Source organism: Falco rusticolus, chromosome 6 (assembly GCF_015220075.1).
Source record: "Falco rusticolus isolate bFalRus1 chromosome 6, bFalRus1.pri, whole genome shotgun sequence".
NCBI classification, from domain to species: domain Eukaryota; kingdom Metazoa; phylum Chordata; class Aves; order Falconiformes; family Falconidae; genus Falco; species Falco rusticolus.
In genome coordinates this window covers 84,012,482-84,036,068 of record NC_051192.1, presented here as the reverse complement: position 1 = coordinate 84,036,068, position 23,587 = coordinate 84,012,482, and the positions used below count along the sequence as shown (strand labels likewise).

At 41.9% G+C, this 23,587-nt stretch overlaps 1 protein-coding gene across 27 annotated transcripts in view; it reads left to right on the top strand.

Annotated features, from left to right (window-relative positions):
- Nucleotides 1-21,443, top strand: part of SNAP91 (synaptosome associated protein 91) — a 69,993-nt gene extending 48,550 nt beyond the window's left edge. For 4 of the 27 annotated variants that reach the window (XM_037391806.1, XM_037391802.1, XM_037391800.1 and 1 more), the window contains 13 exons: nt 812-889; nt 997-1,068; nt 1,550-1,633; nt 2,514-2,597; nt 8,821-8,958; nt 10,245-10,394; nt 11,730-11,760; nt 12,992-13,103; nt 13,997-14,020; nt 16,156-16,239; nt 16,310-16,414; nt 18,629-18,729; nt 20,022-21,443. In XM_037391806.1, the coding sequence (XP_037247703.1) occupies nt 812-889; nt 997-1,068; nt 1,550-1,633; nt 2,514-2,597; nt 8,821-8,958; nt 10,245-10,394; nt 11,730-11,760; nt 12,992-13,103; nt 13,997-14,020; nt 16,156-16,239; nt 16,310-16,414; nt 18,629-18,721 (1,055 nt within the window). In that variant the 3' untranslated portion in view covers nt 18,722-18,729; nt 20,022-21,443. Of the gene's footprint in view, nt 1-346; nt 605-811; nt 890-996; nt 1,069-1,549; nt 1,634-2,513; nt 2,598-8,820; nt 8,959-10,244; nt 10,395-11,729; nt 11,761-12,991; nt 13,104-13,996; nt 14,021-16,155; nt 16,240-16,309; nt 16,415-18,628; nt 18,730-20,021 lie in introns of all 27 variants that reach the window. The other 23 variants (XM_037391783.1, XM_037391795.1, XM_037391782.1 and 20 more) reach the window with 17 other exon arrangements.
- The last annotated feature ends 2,144 nt before the right edge of the window (nt 21,444-23,587 follow it).

The following is a 23,587-nucleotide window of genomic DNA, read 5'->3' as shown; positions in this document are numbered from 1 at the left end:
ACTTATTTGGTAGTGCTAATGGACAATTCTATCAGTGCTGAGTTTTGTAAGCAGTAACCTGCTAAAGTGGATATTCTTTTGTCATATTTCTGTCTTTTTTTGGCCTTGTCAAAGAGCCTTTGAAAGTTCTCCCCTTTAACTAGCCTGCTCAGCCCTTCAGGTGGTCTTTATTTTGGAAAAACATAAGTAACATGTCTGAATAAGTAAGCTAAATGTTAACGACCTCCTCTGTGTGCGTGCGTGTATTTGCAGTATGTGCATTGCCTGTAGTTGCTTTGTTCTTGACTTCCTCCCTCGCTGATCCTAAGTACGTATACACAAATATTTCCCCTCTCCTTTTTACAAGACCCCTTTGCCCCATCCGAAGGTAGTGCAGAGGCTGCTCCTGAGCTGGACCTCTTTGCTATGAAGCCAACAGAGACTGCTGTTCCTGTAGTTACCCCTACAACTAGTGCAGCCACTCCAGTTCCTGCAACAACTCCTTCTCCAGCTGCTGCTGTTGCTGCTGCTGCTACTGCTACTACAGCTACTGCCACTACCACTACCGCCACCACTACTGCTACCACCACCACCTCCGCTCCTCCTGCTCTAGATATCTTTGGTGGTAATTTTGTTTTTAACTCTTTGATTCTGTTGGATTGATCTGTCAGGAGTACAGAACAAACAAATCATTGTTGCATGCATGCTGTGTGCTGGGCTTTCAAACCAGAGAGCCTATTAATTCAAAATATGATGTATAAAACATGGAAGTTCTGCTTTCAGTCCTGCTTTTCAAAAATGAGTTAAAGATGTGTTATGTTCTTGGCCTTAGATTTATTTGAGTCTGTTCCTGATGTACCCGCAGCACCTAAACCAGATGCTACTCCTAGCATAGATCTCTTTGGTACAGGTAAAGAGAGAATTCTTCCAATACTCTGCTGCTTTGATGCCGTGTAATGGTGTAAACTGACTTGAGTGATACTTACTTCTCCTCGGTTTTTCTTTCATTTCTGGAAGATGCTTTTTCATCTCCGCCGCATGGAGCTTCTCCTGTGCCTGAGAGTTCTCTCACTGCTGATCTCTTATCTGGTGAGTGCTTGTTTTCACAGGCCATCTTACAGACTTCCTGGGTTTGCTTGTTTTTGTTTCCCCAAGAGTAAAATAAAAAACAACAAAAAAAAAAACAACCAAAAAACACTTATTACCAATTTACATCTTTAAGCTGAAATACTAAGTTGTGGGTTTGATGCTTTGGTCACAAGATGTGCAGTTGCTGAAGATGCAAGCTGTGAAGTGGCTGACACTGAAGCTGAGTAAGTAATGTAGTTGTTGAGAGAGTAAATCCTCCAGGCATAAGAATTTTCTTAATACGCAATGTTTTCGTTAAAGTACTGTGGTTTTCAGTTGCAGTGTGAGAAATGTAACACTTTCTGTTTGCAGTTCTGAAGACTGCTACCTGAATTTACCAACCCTGTCGTTCTAACTGGTGGAGCCCATGTGGCTTTGAAATATTTAGCTATCATTGTTGCCTTGCTGATACTAAATATTATTTATCCTATGCTTACTGCAGTGGATGCATTTGCAGCCCCCTCTCCTCTACCCACTGCCTCTCCAGCAAAGGTGGATTCTTCAGGTGTGATTGACCTATTTGGTGGTGGGTATTTTTCTTTCCTCACCACTTCAGAGTTGAATCACTTCATCTCAATTACCTTTGCGCTTTGCTAAAGCTGAGGTTTCCCCCTTCTCACAGCTTTTCTGTGTAGCATGACAGCTAAGACTAGCATGCCCAGTTCTTAGTACTGCACAATAACGAACTGCAAATAAGCTGTCAGCATGCTCATTTCATTGTCATGACACTTGCCATTCTGTTTTCAGTCAACGCATGTGTGGCTCTTCCTCAGCGATCCAGTAAAAGTCTGTTGTGTTCTTTTTTTCTTCTTTGCAACTCTCCGTGGTCATGTTGTTTTCTCTCAGTTCCGTTTCTCAAAGCAGCTGAAGTTTTGAGGGTGACTTGTCTCGGACTGGGTTATCTGAATTACAGGATCTTTGTGGGATTTGACAAGGTGGAAATTAGGATGGGCCAGCCAACTCTAGGAGTGTTGTAGAACAGAAGTGTTGCTCAGAAGTAGTGAATTTTCAAACATTAGTGGCATACTCCTCTAAAAAGACTTAATATGAGTCAGTAGGTTCTGTCTGGAATTAACTCCAAACTCTCGTCTGATGCGTTCACCTCCAAAGGGCTTAGCCCTCTTGTCTAAAATGCTGTGGTTTGCATGGATTTTCTGAGAAGAGGCTCAACTAAAAAGAGAAGAGATTCCTCTCAAGTGTTGGTTTGTTGCCCCTCCTTTTTTCCACCTGCACTTTACATCCGTGGTACTGCTTTGCAATAGAGATGGCCAAACGCTTTCATTTACTTCTTCTGATGAATGAAGTGGTTATCCTTTTGTCACCTTTTGTTTACCTTAAGTGATGAATTGATGCATTTAATATTGAACTGTTCACCTTTTCTTGATGCTTTCTGGAATTCCCTTTAGATGCTTTTGGAAGTAGTGCTTCTGAACCCCAGCCCGCAACCCAGGCTGCTTCTAGTTCCTCAGCTTCTGCAGACCTACTTGCTGGTAATAAAGAACTTCTAGCAAATTGTTATTTTAAGGCAAACTAAGAAATGGTCTTTGAAATCTTTTATGTTCCTTGGGTGTAAGTGGACTTCTGCAGTGGAATAAAATACTTGTTTACAAGATTTCTTAGTACTTTAGATGTCTTAAATTAAAAGTACAGTGAATTACAGGGGAGGGGCTATACTGAAGTACGAGTTAATGTCCTAGATTACCTTCTTCCTATGCTCCTCATTTTCCTACCTCCTGCTGTTTTTCTATACTGTTCACTGTATAGGAGTGTGTACGTAAAGTTTCTTTGGCTGACTGTAGCAGTACTTAAGCAGTATTGCAGGCTATGCTACTTGTTCCTTATTTCTAATACATCTCGATTTCTCCGTTGATTTAATTGAGGCAGGTTACACACTTAAGTGTTAGGAGCTTGGATGAATGACTTGGCAGCAGTCTTGCATTTAGCCAAGGAGAGCAGGCTGACGAGAAAGAGCTTTTCTGAGGACAAGGGCATAGAAGTGATGGTGACCCTCTCGTCACACTGGGTGAAATGAGGTCTCTGCTATGCTGAGTGTGGCATCACTGTCACGCCCTATTTCAAAAGCTGAATAACTGTATCATTGTAGTCAGCATACTACAAGTAAGCAGCTTCAGCTGAGTTCTGTTTGTACCATTCTCCAAAATTCATGCTAAACCACCATGTATTTTGGTGGCTATAGTGAGTGTGCTAAACAGTTGTGACTCCTCCCCATCCCGGTTTGAAGTTTGTAGAGAACAAGATCCCAGCTGCCTTCCTCAAGTTTAAAGGAAACTAATGCACTTCTGGTTTCAGGAAGACTTGACTCAGTTTGTCCCCATGTTTCCAAAATGTGAATTTGTGAGTAGAATTCGTTGGTAGGTTATCTTTCATGAACTTCGAAGATGATTCTTAGCTTTGTGTTGTACCTCTGTGCATTAATTCTGAGCTGGAGTGATAGTCTGCCCTTTATGCAACTGCTGACCGCTCCAGGTGTGGTGGGCCCTGACATCAGCTGCTGTCTGTAAGTCTGAAGGTCTCTCACGCCAGCTTACACTGTGTCAGAGGTCCAACCCTGTGTATGTTTTTCCTTTTTATGCTCATGAGAGGCTCTCCGTTGCATGAGGAGTATAGGCTTAAAGTAGCAGATGCTGAAAGATACCAGTGGTTTTTCAGTCGTGTGTGTTATCGGGGGACTGGGTGCAAAGATGTTGTCAGGCAGAAGCTAATCCTGCTTATGCAAACATTACAATACAAAATATTTTATCTCCTTATCTGTAACTAAGCTTAAATTCCAGTAGGAATTACGCTCCAGATGGCTTAAACTTCAGCAGTGTGCTCTCTGAATCTGATGAGTCACATTGAATCAAAACCTAAATTATAAAAGAAATGTTATAGGTTGTGAGTTATAAATACTCAAGCAGACCTGAAGTGGTTGGGGTGAATAAGTGATTTCTTTTAAAATTTTATTTTTTTCTCCAAGTAGACTTAATTTATTTTTTTTTTGGCAGATACAGATATTCTGCAAACATCACAGCATATTGCTAAACATTTGTTCACCCTAAATAATGGCAGATGTATAGCCTGCAGTGTAATCCAGTTTTAAATTCAAGAGTGTCCAGAATTCATATGGTGGCTGACGGCTTGTCCTTCATGGTTTATGAGTGTTTCATTGTACTCAGTGTTCATATGCATAGTATTATGAGTATACTTACTATGCGTCACTGTCTTAAGTGTTCTGCTGTCAAAAAAGTTTCTGGTCTCTTCCTGGCTCACTTAGAAATTGTGGTAGAATGTTTTTCATACTTTTTTAAGCCTCTCACCAGGCAAGACTAGACCTACGCTGATAAATACAATAATCTAACCTTTCACCCTTCTAGGTCTATCCCAGTACATACCCTAATAGCATGTTCCTGTAAAAAAACCTTACGTGAATGCGTAAGTAAAAGCAACCTCAAAACTGGGCAGTTAGGGATGTCCAGACAATACTTCTGACTCGGTTGCTGCTGTTTCTGCAGACTGTCTCTGGGTCTTGTGCAAGTCCTAGACAGCTAGAACTTAATTTATTAAAGCGTTTCTATGGCTTTTGTGCCAGATGTTGCTGTTAAATTGTGCAAGGCTAAAAGCTGTGGAATTAAGACCAATCATCATGCAAACTTTACCTGAAGCTGGGGAGAACTCTCTTCTGTAGCTGGAGAACAGACACTTTATGGGGCTTTGCAAAACCTTAGATAACTTTTTAAGCAGAATCTTACAGGAATTAAGTTATGCCGTGCTGCCCAGCTCCTTGTTCTCATTCGGGATATGGAAAGGATCTAACTGAGCACAGGATCTTTAGATGGCTCCAGAGCTTTAGGAATTGCTCCAGTCAACTGCCTTTTGTCATCCGTGTATCTCGTCAGCCTGCTTCTGGACTGATTCTTTGCAGATAGGTACCTTTTTTGCAGATAGTTGAATGGATGGAGCTTTGCCTTGGGACAGGTGATGGACTAGGACAGAGCTTGTACGTAAGGATCAGAGGATAAGCCAGCATCAGTGATGTGTTAGCATGTGTCTGCTACAGACCACCTGGTCAAGAAGAGGCAGTAGAGGGAGCCTGCAGAAAGCCCCACTGTCACAGGCTTTGGCAGCAACTTTAGCCACCACAGTATGGGCTGGAAGGGCAACAGGGAATACGGCTGGGCACAGGTAATGCAGGGGACTTCTGGAATGTGTTAGAGAATCCCTTGACGTGGGTGATCAAGACATACCAGAGTGAGTTCAGTGGAGGGCCACCAAGACGGTGACCTGGTGCACATGACGTATGAGCAGAGGCTGGGAACTGGGTCCATTCAGCCTTGAGAAGAGAAGGCAAAAGGGAGGCCTCGTTCGTGTCTAAATTTCCTCACCGGAGGACACAGGGAACACTAGCCAGGTTCTTATTGGAGGTGCACAGCGATAGGAAACAAGGCAATGTGGGTGGGAAACTCCAGTTGAATACTGGGATTCTTTTATTTTTACCATGAGGATGGTCAGATATGACAGTAGGCTGCCCAGAGAGGCAGTGGAGTCGGTCCTCTTGGAGGTGTCAAGGCAGATCTCTGGGCAACCTGATTGCACCAGGCCAGCAGCTTTGAGCAAGGTGTTGGGCTGGCTGACCTCCAGAGTTCCCTTCCAACCTAAATTATGCCGTGACAAACCCGCTTCGAGAACAGACCTTGGAGAGCTGAGGACAGATCTCTGATCCCAGTACGTTTGTCCAGATTCAGAGTTAGCATGTGTGAACGTGTGGCTTACTGTGGACTAAGATTTGGGTGATAAGGGCTTTGTGGTGCCGGAACCCTGAAGTAGGGAAGCTCACACAGGCTTTTGAAAAGTTCTTTACTTGGGACTGCAGAAAGCAGGCTGCTCTGCTTCCCGCTGCTGCTTCCCTGGCTCCAGCCAGGGCGCCTGGTCGGTAGCATCTGAAGGGACCGGTTTAACTTACAATCAGAGTGGGTTTGGTCATTGCCTGCAATCTGGCAAGCTTCAGCTGAAGGACATAATTTATGAGGTATTTCTAATCAGGTTGTTTTCTCCTCGACCTGTAGTGCATAGTCAGGTTTGCTGTCCTCTCCCAGCTGTCTCTGGGGCCAATGTAGTTGTTCCTATAGAGCAGGTGTTCCACAACTAAACCTGTTTGCTGGTGGTGGAGCAAGTTTCTGGCCTGGTGCCCAGGTGATGGCACACCACTCTCATTTCCCTGCTGAGCGTTTGGGTTTGAATACAGTTAGCTGCTGCTAACTCACTTCTCTTCTGAAACATGCATCTGATGTGTAAATAAGTCTGATGCTTGCATCAAGTGTGTGTGTATACATTTCTCTAACTCTTTCAATATGTAAGTGTTTGGTGTTTAGTCTTACTGTGTTCTTTGAGAAAGAAACGTTTTCAGAGACAGCGTCTGAGATCTCACAGTAACACTTGATATAGTGGATGCTTGCAATTTGAGCACAGGTTCTGTATGTTGAGCTCTAGCCTGTCTCATAGTTAAATGCCTGGCAGATGCTCGATTTCATAGCTGGGAAATGTGCTCTTGTCACTGCAAGTGTCATGGTTTAAACCCAACCAGCAACTGAGCACCACCCAGCTGCTCCCTCACTCCCCCCACGGTGGGATGGGGGAGAGAATCTGAAGAGTAAAAGTGAGAAGACTTGTGGGTTGAGATAAAGACACTTTAATAGGCAAAGAAAAAGCTGTGCGTGCAAGCAAAGCAGAACAAGGAATTCATTCACCACTTCCCATTGGTGGGCAGGTGTTCAGCTGTCTCCAGGAAAGCAGGGCTCCGTCACGTGTGACAGGTACTTGGGAAGACAAAACATTATCATTCCGACACCCTTCCTTCTTCTTCCCCCAGCTTTTTCTTGCTGAGCATGATGTGGTGTGGTATGGAATACCCCTTTGGCCAGTTGGGGCCAGCTGTCCCAGCTGTGCCCCCTCCCAGCTTCTTGTGCACCCCCAGCCTGCTCGCTGCTGGGGTGGGGTGAGACACAGAAAGGACTCTGCAAGCCCTGCTCAGCAACAACTAAAACATCCCTGTACTGTCAACACTGTTTCCAGCACAAATCCAAAACATAGTCCCATACAAACTAATACGGAAAAAATTAACTCAATCCCAGCCAAAACCAGTACAATAAGATGTCTGCATAATGTGCTGTAATCGAATATACCCTGTGACCGTGGAAAGCAGTCTGGATAAAAAAGGTGGTTCGAGGATCTTCAGAATTTTCTTTATTTTCCCATTATTAAAAAGCAGGCTTCCCCACTGAACTGGTAACTAAAGAAAGCTGAAGACAGAAGAAGAAAGGAATTAGTTGACTGCTTAAACAAGAGTGGTACGAACGAACTAAGTACAAAGGCAGAAAGCAGCGATAAGGGTTTCATGTAAAAGATGATCTCTTCTAAATTGATAAGTTGTATTTGGTACTGAATTTCAACAATGTGACTGTTGGAGTAGCATGCCAAATTTTTCAGATTTCACCCACATGAAAATGTCTGTATTTACTTTATACAAGAATAGGATTTAAAATGGTCTCTACAAAGTTGAGAAAACTATCTAAAGGAGAAATTTCAAATGAGTAAATGTTCGAGCTTCTATCCACAGGCAGCAGTGGTTAGCCGGACAGATAGGGACAGTAGACTGTAAGGCAGGATGTTCCCTGAAAAGAAACTAAAGGCAGTGGTAGAGCGTGGGCTCGTCGCTGTCTTGTGCTCAGCTGCGGCAAAAGAATATGCTCTTCCCACCGTATTTGTGTAGTCGTGGTTGGAGCACTAAGCTGGGATCTGATCCTTTCTATGCGAGGGCAGCTGGGAAAAAACAAGGCTGAGACTGAAGATGTAGTACAGAGGACTCAGACATCACTGTCAAGAAGATTGGATAAGAGGAACGGCTTGTAGGCTAAAGAGAACTGAGAAAGTGTCATATGTCTGGTCTCGTTTTGCCAGAGTCTTTGCATATTTAATCAGTTTCCAGAGTCTGTAGATAATACAAATAAGATTTAATTGCAAGGGAGGTCAAATTATATGGAGGGCAAGGGAGGGATTTTGAGAATAACCAAGCTTGGAAGTGCATTGCTTGCAGGCTAGAGAATCTCCATGAGTAGGATTTATTTATATAAATATAGGGTTTATAATATATGATATATTCTCCAGCCTACAAGCAGTTCACTTGTGGATGCTCTTGATCCTGCTTTGGCATGGGAGTGTGGGGGTTCAGCAGCTTGAAGACATCTTGATGAAGGAGACCAGGATGTTTTAAGATGGTGAGAGAAGCTAAATTAGATTAGTAAAACACTGCCTTCTGAATTGAGGTTCCAAAGTAGTTGATGGGTCATCATAAGCTTTTCTCAAGTTAGTTCTCTGTTTCTCTTTTTTCTGAACTAATCCTTGTTTGATGCATTCTGCCTGTGAGATTATTTACCTAGAGCAATAGCACGTAGTACTGGAAGAAGTGTGTTCTCTACTCTGTTGGTCTGTCTCTGCAGAAATCTAAATAACAAACATTAAAGTTGTTATTGGTGACTCTCCCAAAATTCACTGGGTCAGACCTGGCATACCAAGGGTGCTTGTGTAGTGTGGAGTTATTTATAATGGTCTGCTAAGAATTGTGTCTCATTCCACCTTGTATAGATTGAGCTTTTGTTAAACACAGCCCAGGACGACTGACTCTAATGTCCACATCTCTTTTTATGTGGCTTTTTCAAGGCTTTGGAGGTTCTTTTATTGCTCCCTCTCCATCACCATCCCCAGTCACTCCAGCTCAAACCAGCTTACTACAGCCTAACTTTGATGCAGCTTTTGGGACAACAGCTCCAACGACTGGCAGTTCATTTGATGCATCAGGTGAGCCACAGGGTTTCTTCCTGTGAATTTTCTAATGTGTTTTATGTGTTAGATGAGTGAATGACGCCATATTTAGGCTCTGAGTACAGGCAATATCAGTTATTTCCCTCTTCCTTCTCTACTGGAAGAACTCAGGATGATGTTAAGGTTGTTGTGTGCCCTACAGCTCTCTGTACCCATTTTTTATTCTACTATGTCAGTAAAAAACAAACTAGTGTAAACATCCTTGCATGTGCTTGAGATCCAGAATCAGGGATTATGCAAGGAAAACACTTCTGTAAATCGAGTATATAGGCAAGTCGTATTGCTGCTCCTGCTGAAGCTATTTTTGAGCTTGCATGGCACCTGAGTGTACACAAAATGGAGACAGAGTTCACGTTCTTTGCCTGACTATAAGCTTAAACTTTCATCACTGCTATCGTTCTGTTTGCATCTCTTCCATTCTATGTTTTCCATGCTGGGTCCTTGCTACAAACTTAAAATTGGTGAGTTCTGCAACTGAACAAGAAAAAAAAAAAAAAAGTTGAAGTAGTACTGCTGCTTGGTTAATTGGTTGCTTGCCAGTGCACATGCTACCCCTTCCTATAGACTTAACATTAGCATGTACCTCAAACACAGATCAGAAGATAGAACGCTGACATAAGATATACCAGGTGGTTTGACTTCAAGGGATCTAAAAATTAACTTCCGAGTTAGATGACTGGACTAATAAGGGTTGGCTCTGTCAGTGTGGATGGTTCTGGTTCCTTCTGATCTTATAAGATGTTAGTAGGCTTTCCCAATTCCCTGCTGCTTGCAAGTCAATAGTAACATCTTGAGACTTCCAATCCTGTTGCTGTAAGATGTCAAGGTATAAGACTGCCTTCGTCACAGTAATTCTGACTGGTGTTTGCTGCAAGATGTTCATTTTAAAAACCTTTAAATGAATATCTCCTAACAAGTGTGTGTGCATCTGACATCTCTCTAGGGATGGCTGTAAGAAAAAATAGTGTCATGTGGAAGTGGTGTTGTGTCTATGGAGATTTAACTTTCCATTTAAAGTCCTTCTAGGCATGTCTTCTCATACTAGTTCGCATCAGTATAGCTCTTTCAGGATTACTGTACATTCAGTGTCTAGTAAAATGACATGCATGCCCTTGTTGGCATTACTTCTAACGTCAAACAGTGTTTTGGTAAGACTTGTGATGTGATTGTCTGTGCTATATTTGTTGGAGCAACAGCAAAGTGGCAGGTAGTGTTTGTCTTACCACAGCTGCTGTTCTAACCCTTTTTCCTTTCACTTCCAGTGTTTGATGGCTTAGGTGATCTTCTTATGCCAACTATGGTTCCTTCGGGCCAGTCTATAGTACCTTCAGCCACAGCAACAGTCACTGCTTCAGCAGCAAGCAAGGGCCTCGGGAGCGATCTTGATTCATCTCTTGCAAACTTAGTAGGCAGTAAGTGACAAATTTTGGGTCTAAATGGTGTGGCGTACAACTACGTTACTTTCCCACAGTGCCAAATACCCCCGTGTTTTAGCTTGCTTCAATGTCCTTCTGTTTCCCTGGGCAGATCAGGAAGCTATAGGCAGGAATAAGGCCTGATCCAGATAACTTGTAGTCTGGCTTCACAACTTGTCCCTGTTTGTGCCCAGGATCTGAGTCAAGTAATGGGATCTGTGTATGGTAGGTGGGATTTGTAATGCGCGAACATCCCAGTTACATTCACAGACACATCAGACCCTTAATGGGTCTGCCCCTGTGTAATAGTGGATGGGGAGGTAAACATTGTCCAAAGCATCTGACAGCAGTGTGGAATTTAGGCAGAAAAGCTGGTGGACCAAATGGCTGACTTCTTGCTTAACGGGAGGAGGAGCAGCAGTGGGGTCAGGAGTGCACAGCAGCCAACAGTGAAATTTCCAAAGCATGTTCTTGAAATGCTGAACTAAAAAGTGTTCTCTTTCCTGTAGTAGTAGAAGGGCTAGAGCCTTTATAAATAGAGATAAATATCCACAGCCCCCTAAAAAACCGAAGAGGCACACCTAGGCCAAGGTGTGATACCTGAAGTTGTATTTTGGAGGATTGCGTAAATGGAATACTGTGTTAGTATATGTATACACACCACAGCCAAGATATAACTGAACTTAGGATGCATACTATCCTGGTAGGTGTCGGGGGAAATGACCATGCTTAGAAGTCAGAAGGGCTGTTAATCACTTGAAACCACTTCCGCCAGTCATTTGCTACGTCCAGGTTTGGGGGAGAAAAACAAACTTAGCCATTTGTCACTTACAGGACGTGTACTGGTCATGTTACAACTTAGCTTAAAACTTTTTCCAAAGAGTTATTAAGGAAACTACTTGCAGCTTCCATGTATGATAGAGCAGATAAAGCATTGCAAATCTTCCAGGTAACATTCAGATCTATGTGCCTGTGAAAAATAGCTTTTTATTCCCGTATGTATAATGAGGAACAGAAACTAGTGTTGTCATTCATGGCAAATAGCTTGGTGCCCTTAAATAACTCAGCATTTTGTAGACCTAAATATATTGTTACTTGAGTTTGCTTATGGAGCAAAACCGGCTTCTTCAAGCACAAGACATCTGCAGGGTTCCTCAAATGTTTGTCCTAAAGAAGAAGGGGTAGATGTGGCCAGTCCTCTGATGCTGCCTAAATGAGGACAGCTGAAACTTTATTACTCTGTATAAGCCCATGTGCAATGAAACATGAGCTGTTACTTTTACGTGCTTTACTTTACTGAACACGACTTCCTTTTTTCTTATGATTTTTCAGATCTTGGCATTTCTGGTACCACTTCGAAAAAGTAAGTTCAACTTTGTTTTTAAAAAAAAGAAAGAAAAAAAAAAGTTCTCAACTCTGCTTTATAATGTTGCATCTATTTCAGTGTTTTTTAAGAATCAATGAATTTATGCGCCCCCTCGCACCCAAAAAATCAGTTCAGAAAAATTCTGGAAGAAGTATTCTATTCTGTACAGATTCACTGAATAATTAAGGTTAAATGCTCCTGACGTAGCTTTTAAACTTGCTTGCTTTAATCTGAGTCCTAGAATTCTTTATGTAAATCACTGTTTTCATATCGGACAGCTGATTTCCAAACAACTTAAAATGGAAAAATAGTCCAGATAATAAATTCTATAGCTCCCCTCAGTAATCTAGGCTAATATGTAATAGTTTTGTTATCTTTTTACAGACACGGGATGTGCTTATCGTATAGGCATTGGAATACTTGTAAAAGAGAAAAGAAGTGAAAAGCTTATTTTTGCAAGAAGAAGTATTTACATCATTGCATTGATTTTTGAATGTATCTTAATCTGATTGCTTCCTTCTGTGCTTAGTCTTCCTCTGTATGCAAGACCAGTTTATGATGCGTGTACTTCAAAATGTTTTGTGCCTCTGTGGAGATGATAGGGGGGATATGTATAAACACATCATGAGGTTTATCCCCAGAACTTACCTTCCTTCAATCTACTTCATTCAAATGGTGTTTCTTATTCTGGATAGAATGGCCTCTAACAAAACCTGGGTTTGCAACGGCCCTTTTATTCTATGATTGATGTGTTTATCTTCTATCAACTTTTTTCAGAACCGAATGCTTTCCTCCTTCAGCTGTTTGAGCAAGATTTCCAGCAATGAAATGACCTTTCAAAGACTTCTAGCAGGCAGTGCTACTTGCCTGGCCCCTTAGAACAGGCAGTAGCAGTCCCTCTTCCTACTTTTCAAGGGCGTAACGATAATAATAAGAAATAGTAATAATACTTTACCTTCATTCAATACTAAATAAAACCTCTTTTTAATTCTCACTCCAAAGGCCATAACTATATAGCTGACTTCAATATAGAGCGTACTGGTTTCTGCTGCTAACAACCCTTGAAACTGAGTGACTCCGAAAGTGTACCTGTCCGTTAATAACTTAAACTGCATACACCGTAAACTAACGTAGCTGCAAGCCTAACGTTCATGTATGCCGCAATTGGTTTTCATTTTCACTGTGAGGGTATGTAAATAATGGCCCTGTCTGTCTCCCCGTCTGTTAGGGGAGACCTTCAGTGGAACGCTGGAGAAAAGAAGCTCACAGGAGGAGCCAACTGGCAGCCAAAAGTAGCACCTGCAACATGGTCAACTGGTGGTGTCCCCAGCGGTCCATTGGTAGGTAGTTAATCCATCGATACCACTGGTATTGAAACCTCAATATTTTACGAGACTATGCAAGCGTACGTGTAGGCACGGCTCCTGAAGTCTACTTCAGGTAAAGAGCTTGCTTCTGTATAAATGGTATGATTGTTTCAAGTCACATTTTTAAGACCAGATTTACAGCTGGCATAAATCAATCATTGAGACCAGGGCAACGAAAAATATACTAGCATATGTATCAAGATATTACTCTACATGTACACTTAATACCTGTGGACGTTTCCAGGTGTGTGGTTAGCCGTGTAGGTCTTGCCAACACCAGCCCCAGGTCAGTTGCCCAAAGACAATAGTATTGATCCAAAGCTGAAGTACTGGAAGGAGAGGAAAATAAGTTTTTCTCAAGCTTCCCTGAATGAAGCAGATCAAAAGACTAACTACGCGATATTCATACTGATCAAGTGATTGATGTCAGATCAGAACTGATTAGCTTGTTTGGCAGAGTAAAGCAGTCTGTTGGAAAAGCTAAAACTGCCCTTTAAAACGTATCAGAAGGCACTAGCTTTGAGAGAAGGGGGTTGCATTGAGCTAAAAATCTAAATTTGGCTCAAGAGCAACTTGATCACGAGTAAGCTACAAGAGTAATCTGAAGAGGGGTCATACTTCATCTCATCAAAGTCGCACAGGGCATAAAATGTCCTCCATTTGAAAAAGTTGGGTTGGAAAGGGAAGAAAACGACTGTCAAGGGGGAGCATGACCAGTTCAGATCCCTGCTGCCACAGCCAGGTGTTAACGTGACTCTTAAGCACGTTCCAGCTTGTTCCTTAACCTTATGGAAGACACAAGTATTCCCTGAACTTGGTACTTCATTGAATGTATTAGTTGTAATGTCAACTTTTTTTCTTAATAGAAAGGCTGGGCAATACTGTACAGCGTAAGTGATTTTATTTATTTTTTTTTAATCTCTTATTGTACTTACTTACTAAACATGAAGACACTAACAGCACTCCACCTGCATTACAGTTATTACCACTGGCTTAAAACTAGCTAGAAGCTACCTAACATGGCTCTTCTTGGACAGCCTGTCCAGCAGGCAATTCTCGGGCAATGTGTACTTGAATATGGTAGCAGTGATTAACCATTTCTGTCCTGTAAGCTTGAAAATGATGGCTTCAAACTGTCTTTACTGGGATGTGAACTATTTGATGTCTTGTACTACTTGAAATTTCTAACGTCTGTAACATCAGCCTAATCTTGTAGTGGCTTTACCATTTGATAAGTAACGAGCCTTTCTGGAAAGCTGGGTGGGTTTGATAGCATTTCATGAAACTTGGGTGCTGTATATATATCTTCGAAGTCACGCATTCAGGTATTTTTTGAAAGTAAAGAAAACTAGATCTGCAGGAAAAATAAATGTGGACACTGAAATGAAGCTTTGCTTCATGTCACTGTTGAACCATTTATGGTTTGGTCACTTTGGTCACTTCTTCCCTTCCTTGTGACCTTTCACCTTCTGGATTAAAATCAGCAGAATTTCACAAGTCTGTTTCCTCAAGTGATCTTAGTGCTTTGGGGCAAAGGCAGATTCAGTTTGTGTGGCCATTTTCTTGGCATCTGCCTAACTGGATTTCAAGCTACGTTGTGTTCCTGTGGCTGCGGTCCAGTTACTGCATCTGATGTCACCTTGCTTTGCATACCTGAGTGTCCAGATGTTGGTTTTAGCCTGGGGACAGCTGTGCTGCTAGCACAGTACGGCTTTTAATTTAAATGCTCCCTAGAAAACTTTCAGGCTGGAATAGAGTATAAAGAGTATAGTATATAGAATAATAAGTAATTATTAATGAATCTGGAACAGGTTAATCTTGGCTTGTTTCTGGTTTCCTAAGAAACTGGCATATTTTAGTCTGGAAGCAAGGATCAACCAAGGGCAGTGAATGCAGCATTCACAGAAGTGGACTGTGCAGTGAGTAATTCCAACGTATCTCCAGAGACACAGTGTCCTTTGAACTGAAAGTGTGCTAGCTGTTCTCCAAATGTGGTGGGATATAACTGATTCAGGGTAGGTCGTAAGGGGTGTGGAGGCTTGGACATGACCCTACAGCTTCTGTAATAGCTTAAGAAATTGGGCCAGTATACTTAGGACATACGATAGCAGTAATGAGATTCCTAAAAAGCCTACTACCAATTTTAAATGCCTTCCTTGAATGTTTCCTGCCTCTCTTTAGAGTTGTTAATAATTTGAGCTGTATATACTCCTGTGAAAAAGAGAGACCTGGATGCTTTTGAGGCCATAAGGAGACTGTGCATGGAAAGTTACAGATAAAGGAACCAAGAGGGATGATGTGTAGGTTGTGCTAGATAAGGGGGTGGCCTTGTTCAAAGATGCTGTTGCGCTGTATATCCGATCAGACTACTAAACTAACAGTTCTGTCTTCCTGAATCCTAGTTGAAGGTCACCTTAAAACCATAACAAGTTAAGCATATGCATGAAAAGCATAGCAAGGTAAACTAAATTCTCCCCAGTAAAGTACGTAATGGTTGTGATTGCGGCTTAAGTGTGGACTTACTCTTCAACTTAAATGAATCTCACTGCAGAAAAATACTTTTTTTTTTTTTTTTTAATAATTGGAAGCTAATTATAGCAGTTATTTTCCTTAGCTTTACAACCTGCTTAAGCTTTTACTAAAACACAGTGCTACAGCAAGTGCTATAGTGTGTTGGCTAGCAATTATGAAGTTGGGATACTTTCTTACACTATGTAGAGGAGGAGGAAAGTACATACTTTCGTGAGCCTATTTTGGGTTGTATTCAGTAGATTGACTCCATTCATGAGAGAATGGAGTCTGTCACCCTTGCTTGCTTATGAAGCAGCAAGCTGAGCATCAGTGTAAGGACTCGTTCAACTCATTCTTTGAAGCATTGTAGTTTGGAGGTTAGGTATTACCTGCTACATAACAGTCCTACTTTCCAGAACAACTTTGGGAACGCTGGAGACTCCATGTGGTTTCCAGATGGCTGGTGTTACAGAGATTCCTGCATTTTTAGACATTTTTTTAAAAAATGTTTTAGACGGGAGCCGTGCCTCCGGCAAGTGCTGTTCCTACCACAGGAGGTACTCCACCTGTCCCACAGCCAGGAGCAGCATTTGGGATGGTGAGTCTCTCTTGTTACGCTGCTTTCCTTTCTTCACCCGGAGCCCTGCTCACACTGTGTTAATTTACAGCCCCCAGCAGGCACAGGTGTACCAATGATGCCCCAGCAGCCAGTTATGTATGGGCAGCCTATGATGAGGCCACCATTTGGAGCTGCCACTGGCCCTGGTGTACAGGTAAGTCTTACTGCTAGATGAATGTTTAATTGCTCTCCATTTCTCTAAAAAGTAGCTTGTGTGTACAGATTATTTCAGTTCAATTCTACCTGTAGATATGTAAATGAGATTTCTTACAGTATCAGCTGCCTGACTGGTGGCAGATCGCATGAACCACTTTGATTTTTTTCGATTCCCTTGTATGAGACCAACGGGACAGGTTTGAAAAGTCTCCTACAGCTATTGGCATCCAGGATGTGGTTTTGGGGGATATTTCAGTAAAGCTCAAAGTGGAGCTGGTGGGCATTCCTATTCTGCTTAGAGCTTGTCAAAATTTACTAGAGCTGCGCTCAACAACTTCCCTCCCAGCCCACCAAGAGTTTCTTCAGAAAACCAACCTTCTGCTTGTGAACAAGCTAAAGTCTCCAGTTCTTGGATGACAGCTGTTTCTCGATAGATACAACTTTGTTTCAGACTGGTAGCCTGCTGGGTTTCTTGTGGTGCAAAACAACTGCATTCAAGTGTGAATGACCGTAACGTATGGGATGTCGGAGTGCTCAGGATGCACGCTTTTCACAGCAGCGTGCAAATTTAAGTACTATGAGGTTTTTCTTCTAACTTACATTAAGGGGGAGTGCAAATGAGTAATTTCAGTCTTCAGTCAGTCTATATTCTTTTGTAAGTGGGAGATACATGACACTGCTTTGTTTTTCATGGTTTTAAACTCTATTTACTTAGTCTGGCTTTGTGACAGTCACATATTTAGACAGACACAAGGTTGGCCACCTAAAACCAAAGCAAGCCTATTCTTAATTCTATACTAATTAAAAACAACCAAGAAAGATTATGTCAGAGGTCACTGGTTGCCAGTGATAAGTCCTTTGATTAATATGATGAAAAAAATCTAATGGAGTAATTAATGCGGAAGTAGGTTGGGTGAATGGAGACATAACCATCCTTCACGTTGAAGCAGGTGGTATCAGCTGCTTCTCATACTTTCCTAAGGGTTCTTTTTAACTTGAAGCTGGTAAGTTTGGAAGTGCAGCACTCTGATACAAAGCTTCTAGCTCATAGCCAGTAGGTGATGCAACTTAAGTCATAATACCTGTTCCAGGCTTTTTTTTCAAAGTAGAATTTGGTTTGTAATAACTTTGAAAAGGAAAGGGTCTTTGCAGAGGAAAAGCAGGGAATGACTTAGCTATAGCATTATGCTTCTTTGTAAGTTGGAAGTCCACCTTGTCCTTCAGGTAGGCTGGGAGATGGAATTCGGTGCTGCAGCTCTCAAATCTGTCTTGTAACACTTGAAACACTTGAAACTTGAAAGAAAAGCCACCTCCCTTTTTTTGCAAATATTAAGCAATCAACCTGTATCAAACCACACTTTTCAAGTAGGGAACCACGTTCCCGTTGAAGTTTGTCTGGGTTTTCTGTGAAGGAATGGAAGAACTTGAAACTGCTCTAAGTGAGAAGGTATTTGGTCTTCTTTTCCTCCCGCCTTAAAACTGTCTCTGCGCATCTATTATCAAGAATAATACTATGGAAGACACAAATGTATTTATTTTTTTTCTCAAAGGTTAGTCATCAAGGTGCCAGGGCTACACATAAAACACCTCTAGTACCCTGAGTAAGGTAGGGGACGGGGAGGAGTAAGGACATGGTAGAGAATCATTTGGCTTCCTAATGAGAGCGGTTGCACGGAACTTCAAAACCTTAACATTTTCTGTGGAATAACTGATGATTTTTATAACTACCAGAGGAGGGACAGGGTATAATATAGTCACGTCTCCAGTACGCTTTGGACTCTTATTTGCCTTACTGGTGTAGAACAACTTGTAGTTAAATGCCAGTCGCAAGGGTTTTCAGCTATACTCTGCAGCATGCACTCTGCTTATTCTGCACCTCAGTGTTTAACGACTAACAATTGCTTAACTTCTGTCTGGGTTGATGATCCTGACAGCATTCTGTCTTGCAGGGAGAGAGAGACTTGAAGCTATGCTGATTAGAATATACAGTGTCTATAACTTTATCCATTAAACCAGCCAAACATTGTTGACCCTGTAGTAAGGGTGGAGTCTGAACAATGCTTGAGCCAAATGGCAGCACGCTGAACTTGCAGAAAAATGAGAACTTTGTATGCTTGCAGTGTGCTTGTCTGAGAACCGGCTGTATCTACCTAATGCTTGTGTATCCTTGTCTGCTTTGTTTTTTTCTGCCTTCCTGGCTGGCGTCTGTTAGCTTTCTCCAAGCCCAACTCCTGCTACTCAGAGTCCCAAGAAACCTCCAACAAAGGACCCATTAGCGGATCTTAACATCAAGGATTTCTTGTAAACGATAAGGTATTCTGTGACTGCCTGCCTAAGCATGTTACGCTGTGGTACGTGTCTGGCACACAGGTGTTGGTTAGCTTGGTAGATTGAATATGACTGATAACATCGTAGCTGCAGAGATAGGTAGAAACGTGCACTGATATTGTGGTGGTTTACACAGAAAACAGAATGGTCTGCCCAGGCTCTTAATTTTAGCCTGAAAGCTTGTCTTTTGGCTACTTTTTTTGCCAAAAGTGACTGCCAGGAGAAGTTCTCTTTGGTCTATAACTTCCATTTTCACCTTGTGAAATTGTGAATTGTGAAAATTCAATCCAAGGGTTAATGGTTTGGGTTTTTTCGCCCTGAAATGAATACTGAAACAAATAGAATCATAACAGGGTACAAATACTGGGGGCAAAACAGTGGTGAGGAGGCTTGTGGATGTGGAAATGGATTGGTAACATAGGCGCAAAGGGATCAAAAGAGGAGAAACTTGCATGTCCTGATCTTCAAGGGAAAGTTGTTTGCATCTCTTAACTGCTGCCAGCTAATGTTCTCCCCAACCATACAAATTTTCAAGGCTTTGCTTGTCTGAACGCTCAGGCATGAGGTCCTGAGCAGCGCTGTGTAGAACAGCAGTGGGCAAGAACAGAGGAGTAAATGAAAAGAAACAATGGAGGAGAAGCAAAAAAAGTTCTACAGAAGGGAAGGAAAAAAAGGCAAAACCATTACCGTGGGGGTTTTAGAGAAAGATGTTGAAGAGGGGCAAAGTAGAAAAGTCAGATCAAATCGAACATTGAAGCCAATTAAAAATAATAATAATGCAGAAATAAAGAAGGCATTTTGTAACTAAGACTAGGATAATTTGCCAGGTGGGGAGAGGACGATCATTACCTATCTTAAAAGTCTTCTTCATAAGTCCCTTTTCTTTCTTCCTATAGCTTAATTCTAAGACTTGTTCTAAGCCCCCTCTGCACTGGAATTGGCAGCAGTGGATGGGAGCAGGCTCCTTTTAGCAGGCACCACCCAGTCCCACTTCCCCCTTCTCCAAATTCCAGCCCTGGGGAGTTGTACCTGGCACTTGGTGGAGATGGCCAGGAGTGGAGATGCACCTTCATTGCTGGGACTCGCTGCTTTCAACTTGAGTTTATAGTAGACAGATTCATACCTGTCTGTGGGAAGAGGAAGACGGCTGCTTCATTAAAAGCTGCTAACATCTCCTTTGAGGTGTGAAGTCACGAGGAGATTTGGTTCGCTTTTTAGAACGTGCTTTATCTAACTCATTATTCTGGTTTTCATCTAATACTTTTCTGTATTCACAGCTGCAGTTTTTCTGACTGGATGATAAAAACATGAGTTTGGAGTCTACAAACAGATGCTCAGAGTTTCAAAGTGAGCCACCAGTACCAAACCCAGCGCTTACTCAGACTTTCTCTTCCTCCTGAAACGTGTAGCACAGCTGTGAAAGTGAACATTAGGAATGTGTACTACCTTAGCTGTTATCCCTACTTTCTCGAAATTTGTGTACTTGGGTTATTTGTGTTTTACAATTTAAACAATGGATGTATGTTTCTGATGCCTTCTAGTGCTTTTCTGAACCTATCCCATGGGGGCAGATTATGCAGCTGTTGTTTGGTGAGCCATTTGGAGCGATGTCTGTGGTTTTTTGAAGGTTTCAATGTATATAACTTTTTGAGGACACCTAAAATTTCCCTAGGACTTAATTTCTCCTTTATCTGTTACGAAATATAGTGTGATAATACCAGATAGTAAGAAAAATACTTATAAAATTGTGCGGAATACATTTTTTTTTCTCCCAGTCACAGGAATCTCAATTGTCGTGGAAAAAAATGTTTTATTTTTGTGGCACTGTATATGTTAAGATAATTTAAAGTAATATAAACTTCCATAACAACTACTTTTTCGGTGACTTACCAAGAATGAAAAATCATATCTGAAAGAATACCATATTTATTGCTGGTTTTATTTTTTAATCTATTTTAATTATTTAAGTTTTTGCATTTAAAATTGGCTTATTTATCAGTTCTTGCTAAATGCACTGAAAATGTAAAGGGTCAGTTTCTCTCCGTGTAGTTGGAAAAAGCAACCATAGTTGTGCTGGCATTAAGGGATTTCAAATACAAGAGCACTCTTTGGTGTATCTGTAGTCAAAACATTACAAGTGATGTTACCCATTTCTGTTCAGTTCTTACGTACATCTCTTAATTTAGTGCTTACCTGTGTATGCCTTAGGCTAGTGTTTTCTCCATTGCCCCGAATGCGCTGTGAGTAGCTTTTGTACTATTGGTGATTAGATTTAATTCTGATCCAGAGATCCATGCCCTTTACTGTACATACTGTGTTTCTTTAATTTTTATTTGTTCTCATACTGTTTCTGCTGATGGCTTGGCGTAAGATCTTGACTCTTCGATGAGGTCACTGTTGATCAGTGTTACAAGTGGCTTGGCAGTTCTCTGTAAAAGCATATTGGGTTGGAAAGATATTCACCTAAAGTCTTTCAAATGAACTATTTAATCAATGTATGGTACCATTAAAAGTGGTTGTATCTGAATTTGCTGTGGGGATAACATACACCGTAATGGGAAAGTTCTAGAAAAAGCTAATTTCAAAATGGCTTTTCTTTGTATTTCAGTTTAAAAACAACGAAAAAAAACAAAACAAAACAAAAACCCCCAGTGCATGTGTGCCCTCTGAGATGCAATAAACACCTTGATCAAAGTAAATATCTTGTTGCCAGTTTCATGATCATTGAGATCTTGAGCACAATAATACACTCCGAGAGGGGAAAAATGTGCACAGGTCCTGACACTGACTGCTGAGTCTGCTGCACGCGGTATTGGCCTCTGGTCACCTTTAAGCAGTGCAGGAGAGAGCCGTACAAAGCCAGACCGAGCGCAAAGCCACAGGTGAAGTGGGGAGAGGGCGAGCAGAAGTCTCCAGTTTGACCTGTAGCACCTCGTGAGGCTTCATTAAAGCTTCTCATTCTCCTTAAAGTAGAGCAACGTTAGAACTGTGCTAGTTTGTAATACTGGCCCTGATTTCTTTCCTACGAGGTATCATTCAACAGTTTATTGGGAGCTAGCGCAGCTACAGTGCTCCAGGAATTGCTTGTGCTATGGTTCATCTTATGGCAGGATGAAAGGAGGAGAAAATGTACAGTTTAGTACATTAAAGTCTTTCTAGTATGAGGTGACTAACAAGGAGACCTTAATTTGGTAACAAAATGAAGTGATGAAGCAGTACTGAATGCCAAGGGCCACTTCAAAGTACTTTATAAACAGCAAAGCACTGAAATGACTTGATCGCACTCTGGTAAGGTTTGAATCTTGGATTTCAAAGGCATTTCCAAGCTGTGTAACCAGTAGGAGAGTGCCATTGCTTAAGAGGTTTTTTGATTGTTCATTTGGGTTTTTTACTTGCTACTGCGTTGGTATTCTGAATCAATGAAGTCTGGCCTTGGAAAAGTTGATTTTAATACTTCAGCCTTAGGATGAGCTCCCTGTCGAGTCAGGTTGTTCTGAACTGGACATCTCTAAGGCTCAGCAAATCGCTGTTTTCTCGCAAGGTCAGTACCTGCAGCCCCAGAAGGGCTCCCCGTTGTTTTGCCCATCCTTCCTATGTGCTGTGATGCCAAACGCAGGGAGCACTTGACTTCTTACCCCAAGTTGTGCATGTCTTCTCAGAGTAAGGACAGCATTTTTCAGAGGACAGTCATAACCAAACATGGAAATATTTTCAGACCAGTTCATTAGTCTCCCTTATTCAAATTAACTAAATTGCAAATTAATATTTGTAATTAATAACCGTAATTAATATTGTAATATTGAAATATTTTGTAATATTTCGAGGGGCCCAACCTCACATGAGGGCTTTTTTTCTCTGCCAGTAATTGCCTTTCTGCATCAGCTTCAGCCATGTCCACAACCCTTGGTCCTCGTTCTTATTAGTCTTCTATAGATCTCATGGCCAGCGGCTCTGTGCAAGCCTGTGGGTTGTGTGGCATTTGATGTCCTGTGAGGAAATGGAAACCTGGACAGGAAGCAAACTTGGTGGAAGAGCATGAAGCCTGTGTGTGGTGGGAAGTAAAACCAGTGTTTTTCCCCAGTATGCCGAGTAAGACTAAACTGAAAATGACTCTTGCTTTCCCCATCGCTAAGGAGTTATAAAATCTGGCTTGCAAGGAAAACAAGTGCTTGTCTCCTGGCCTGTAGACAAGAACACGTTATCATCTCAGTTTCATCATCCAGGCACGAATGCATCTGTGTCCTGCTATGACTAACCACTTCTCAATACAAGCTACAGAGAAGAGTGGGTGGGGAGGAGGGCTCCCATCTGTGGGAGGAAGAAGCTGTTCTTCCCCTGCATTTTTCATGAGGGGAGGAAAGGTTTCAGACAGCTGATACGTCCCTTACCCAAGCTCTTGCTGTTCTGTGTGCTGGCTTCTTCAGAAACTGGCACCTCTGGTCACATGAGACTTTTGTAGCTTCCCCCCATAAGCCTTGGGTCCTTAAGTAGTGATAAATACCTGGAGAACATGAACTCAGCTGGCTGTAGAGGGCTGAACAAAAAAACCCCAACTTACTCTTCAGAACTAGCTCATTATTTTAATGTTTGGGGCTAGCAGCGTCTCTTACTCCTTTTCCCCAGTCATTTGTCGTTAATTTTAATTGGCTTTATTTGAGATTTTTACCTGTGTTTTATAATGTATGCCTTTCAAAGTGTACTGTAGCTTGAGCTGAGGGCTTCTGGGTTGCTGCTGGTTTTTCCCCAGGTGAAAGCCTGGATGGTGAGAACGAAATTGTTGTTGCCTTCTAAGATCCTGGGGAGCCCCGTAGCATTTCAGGCAGGTTGCAAAATCAGGCTGCTA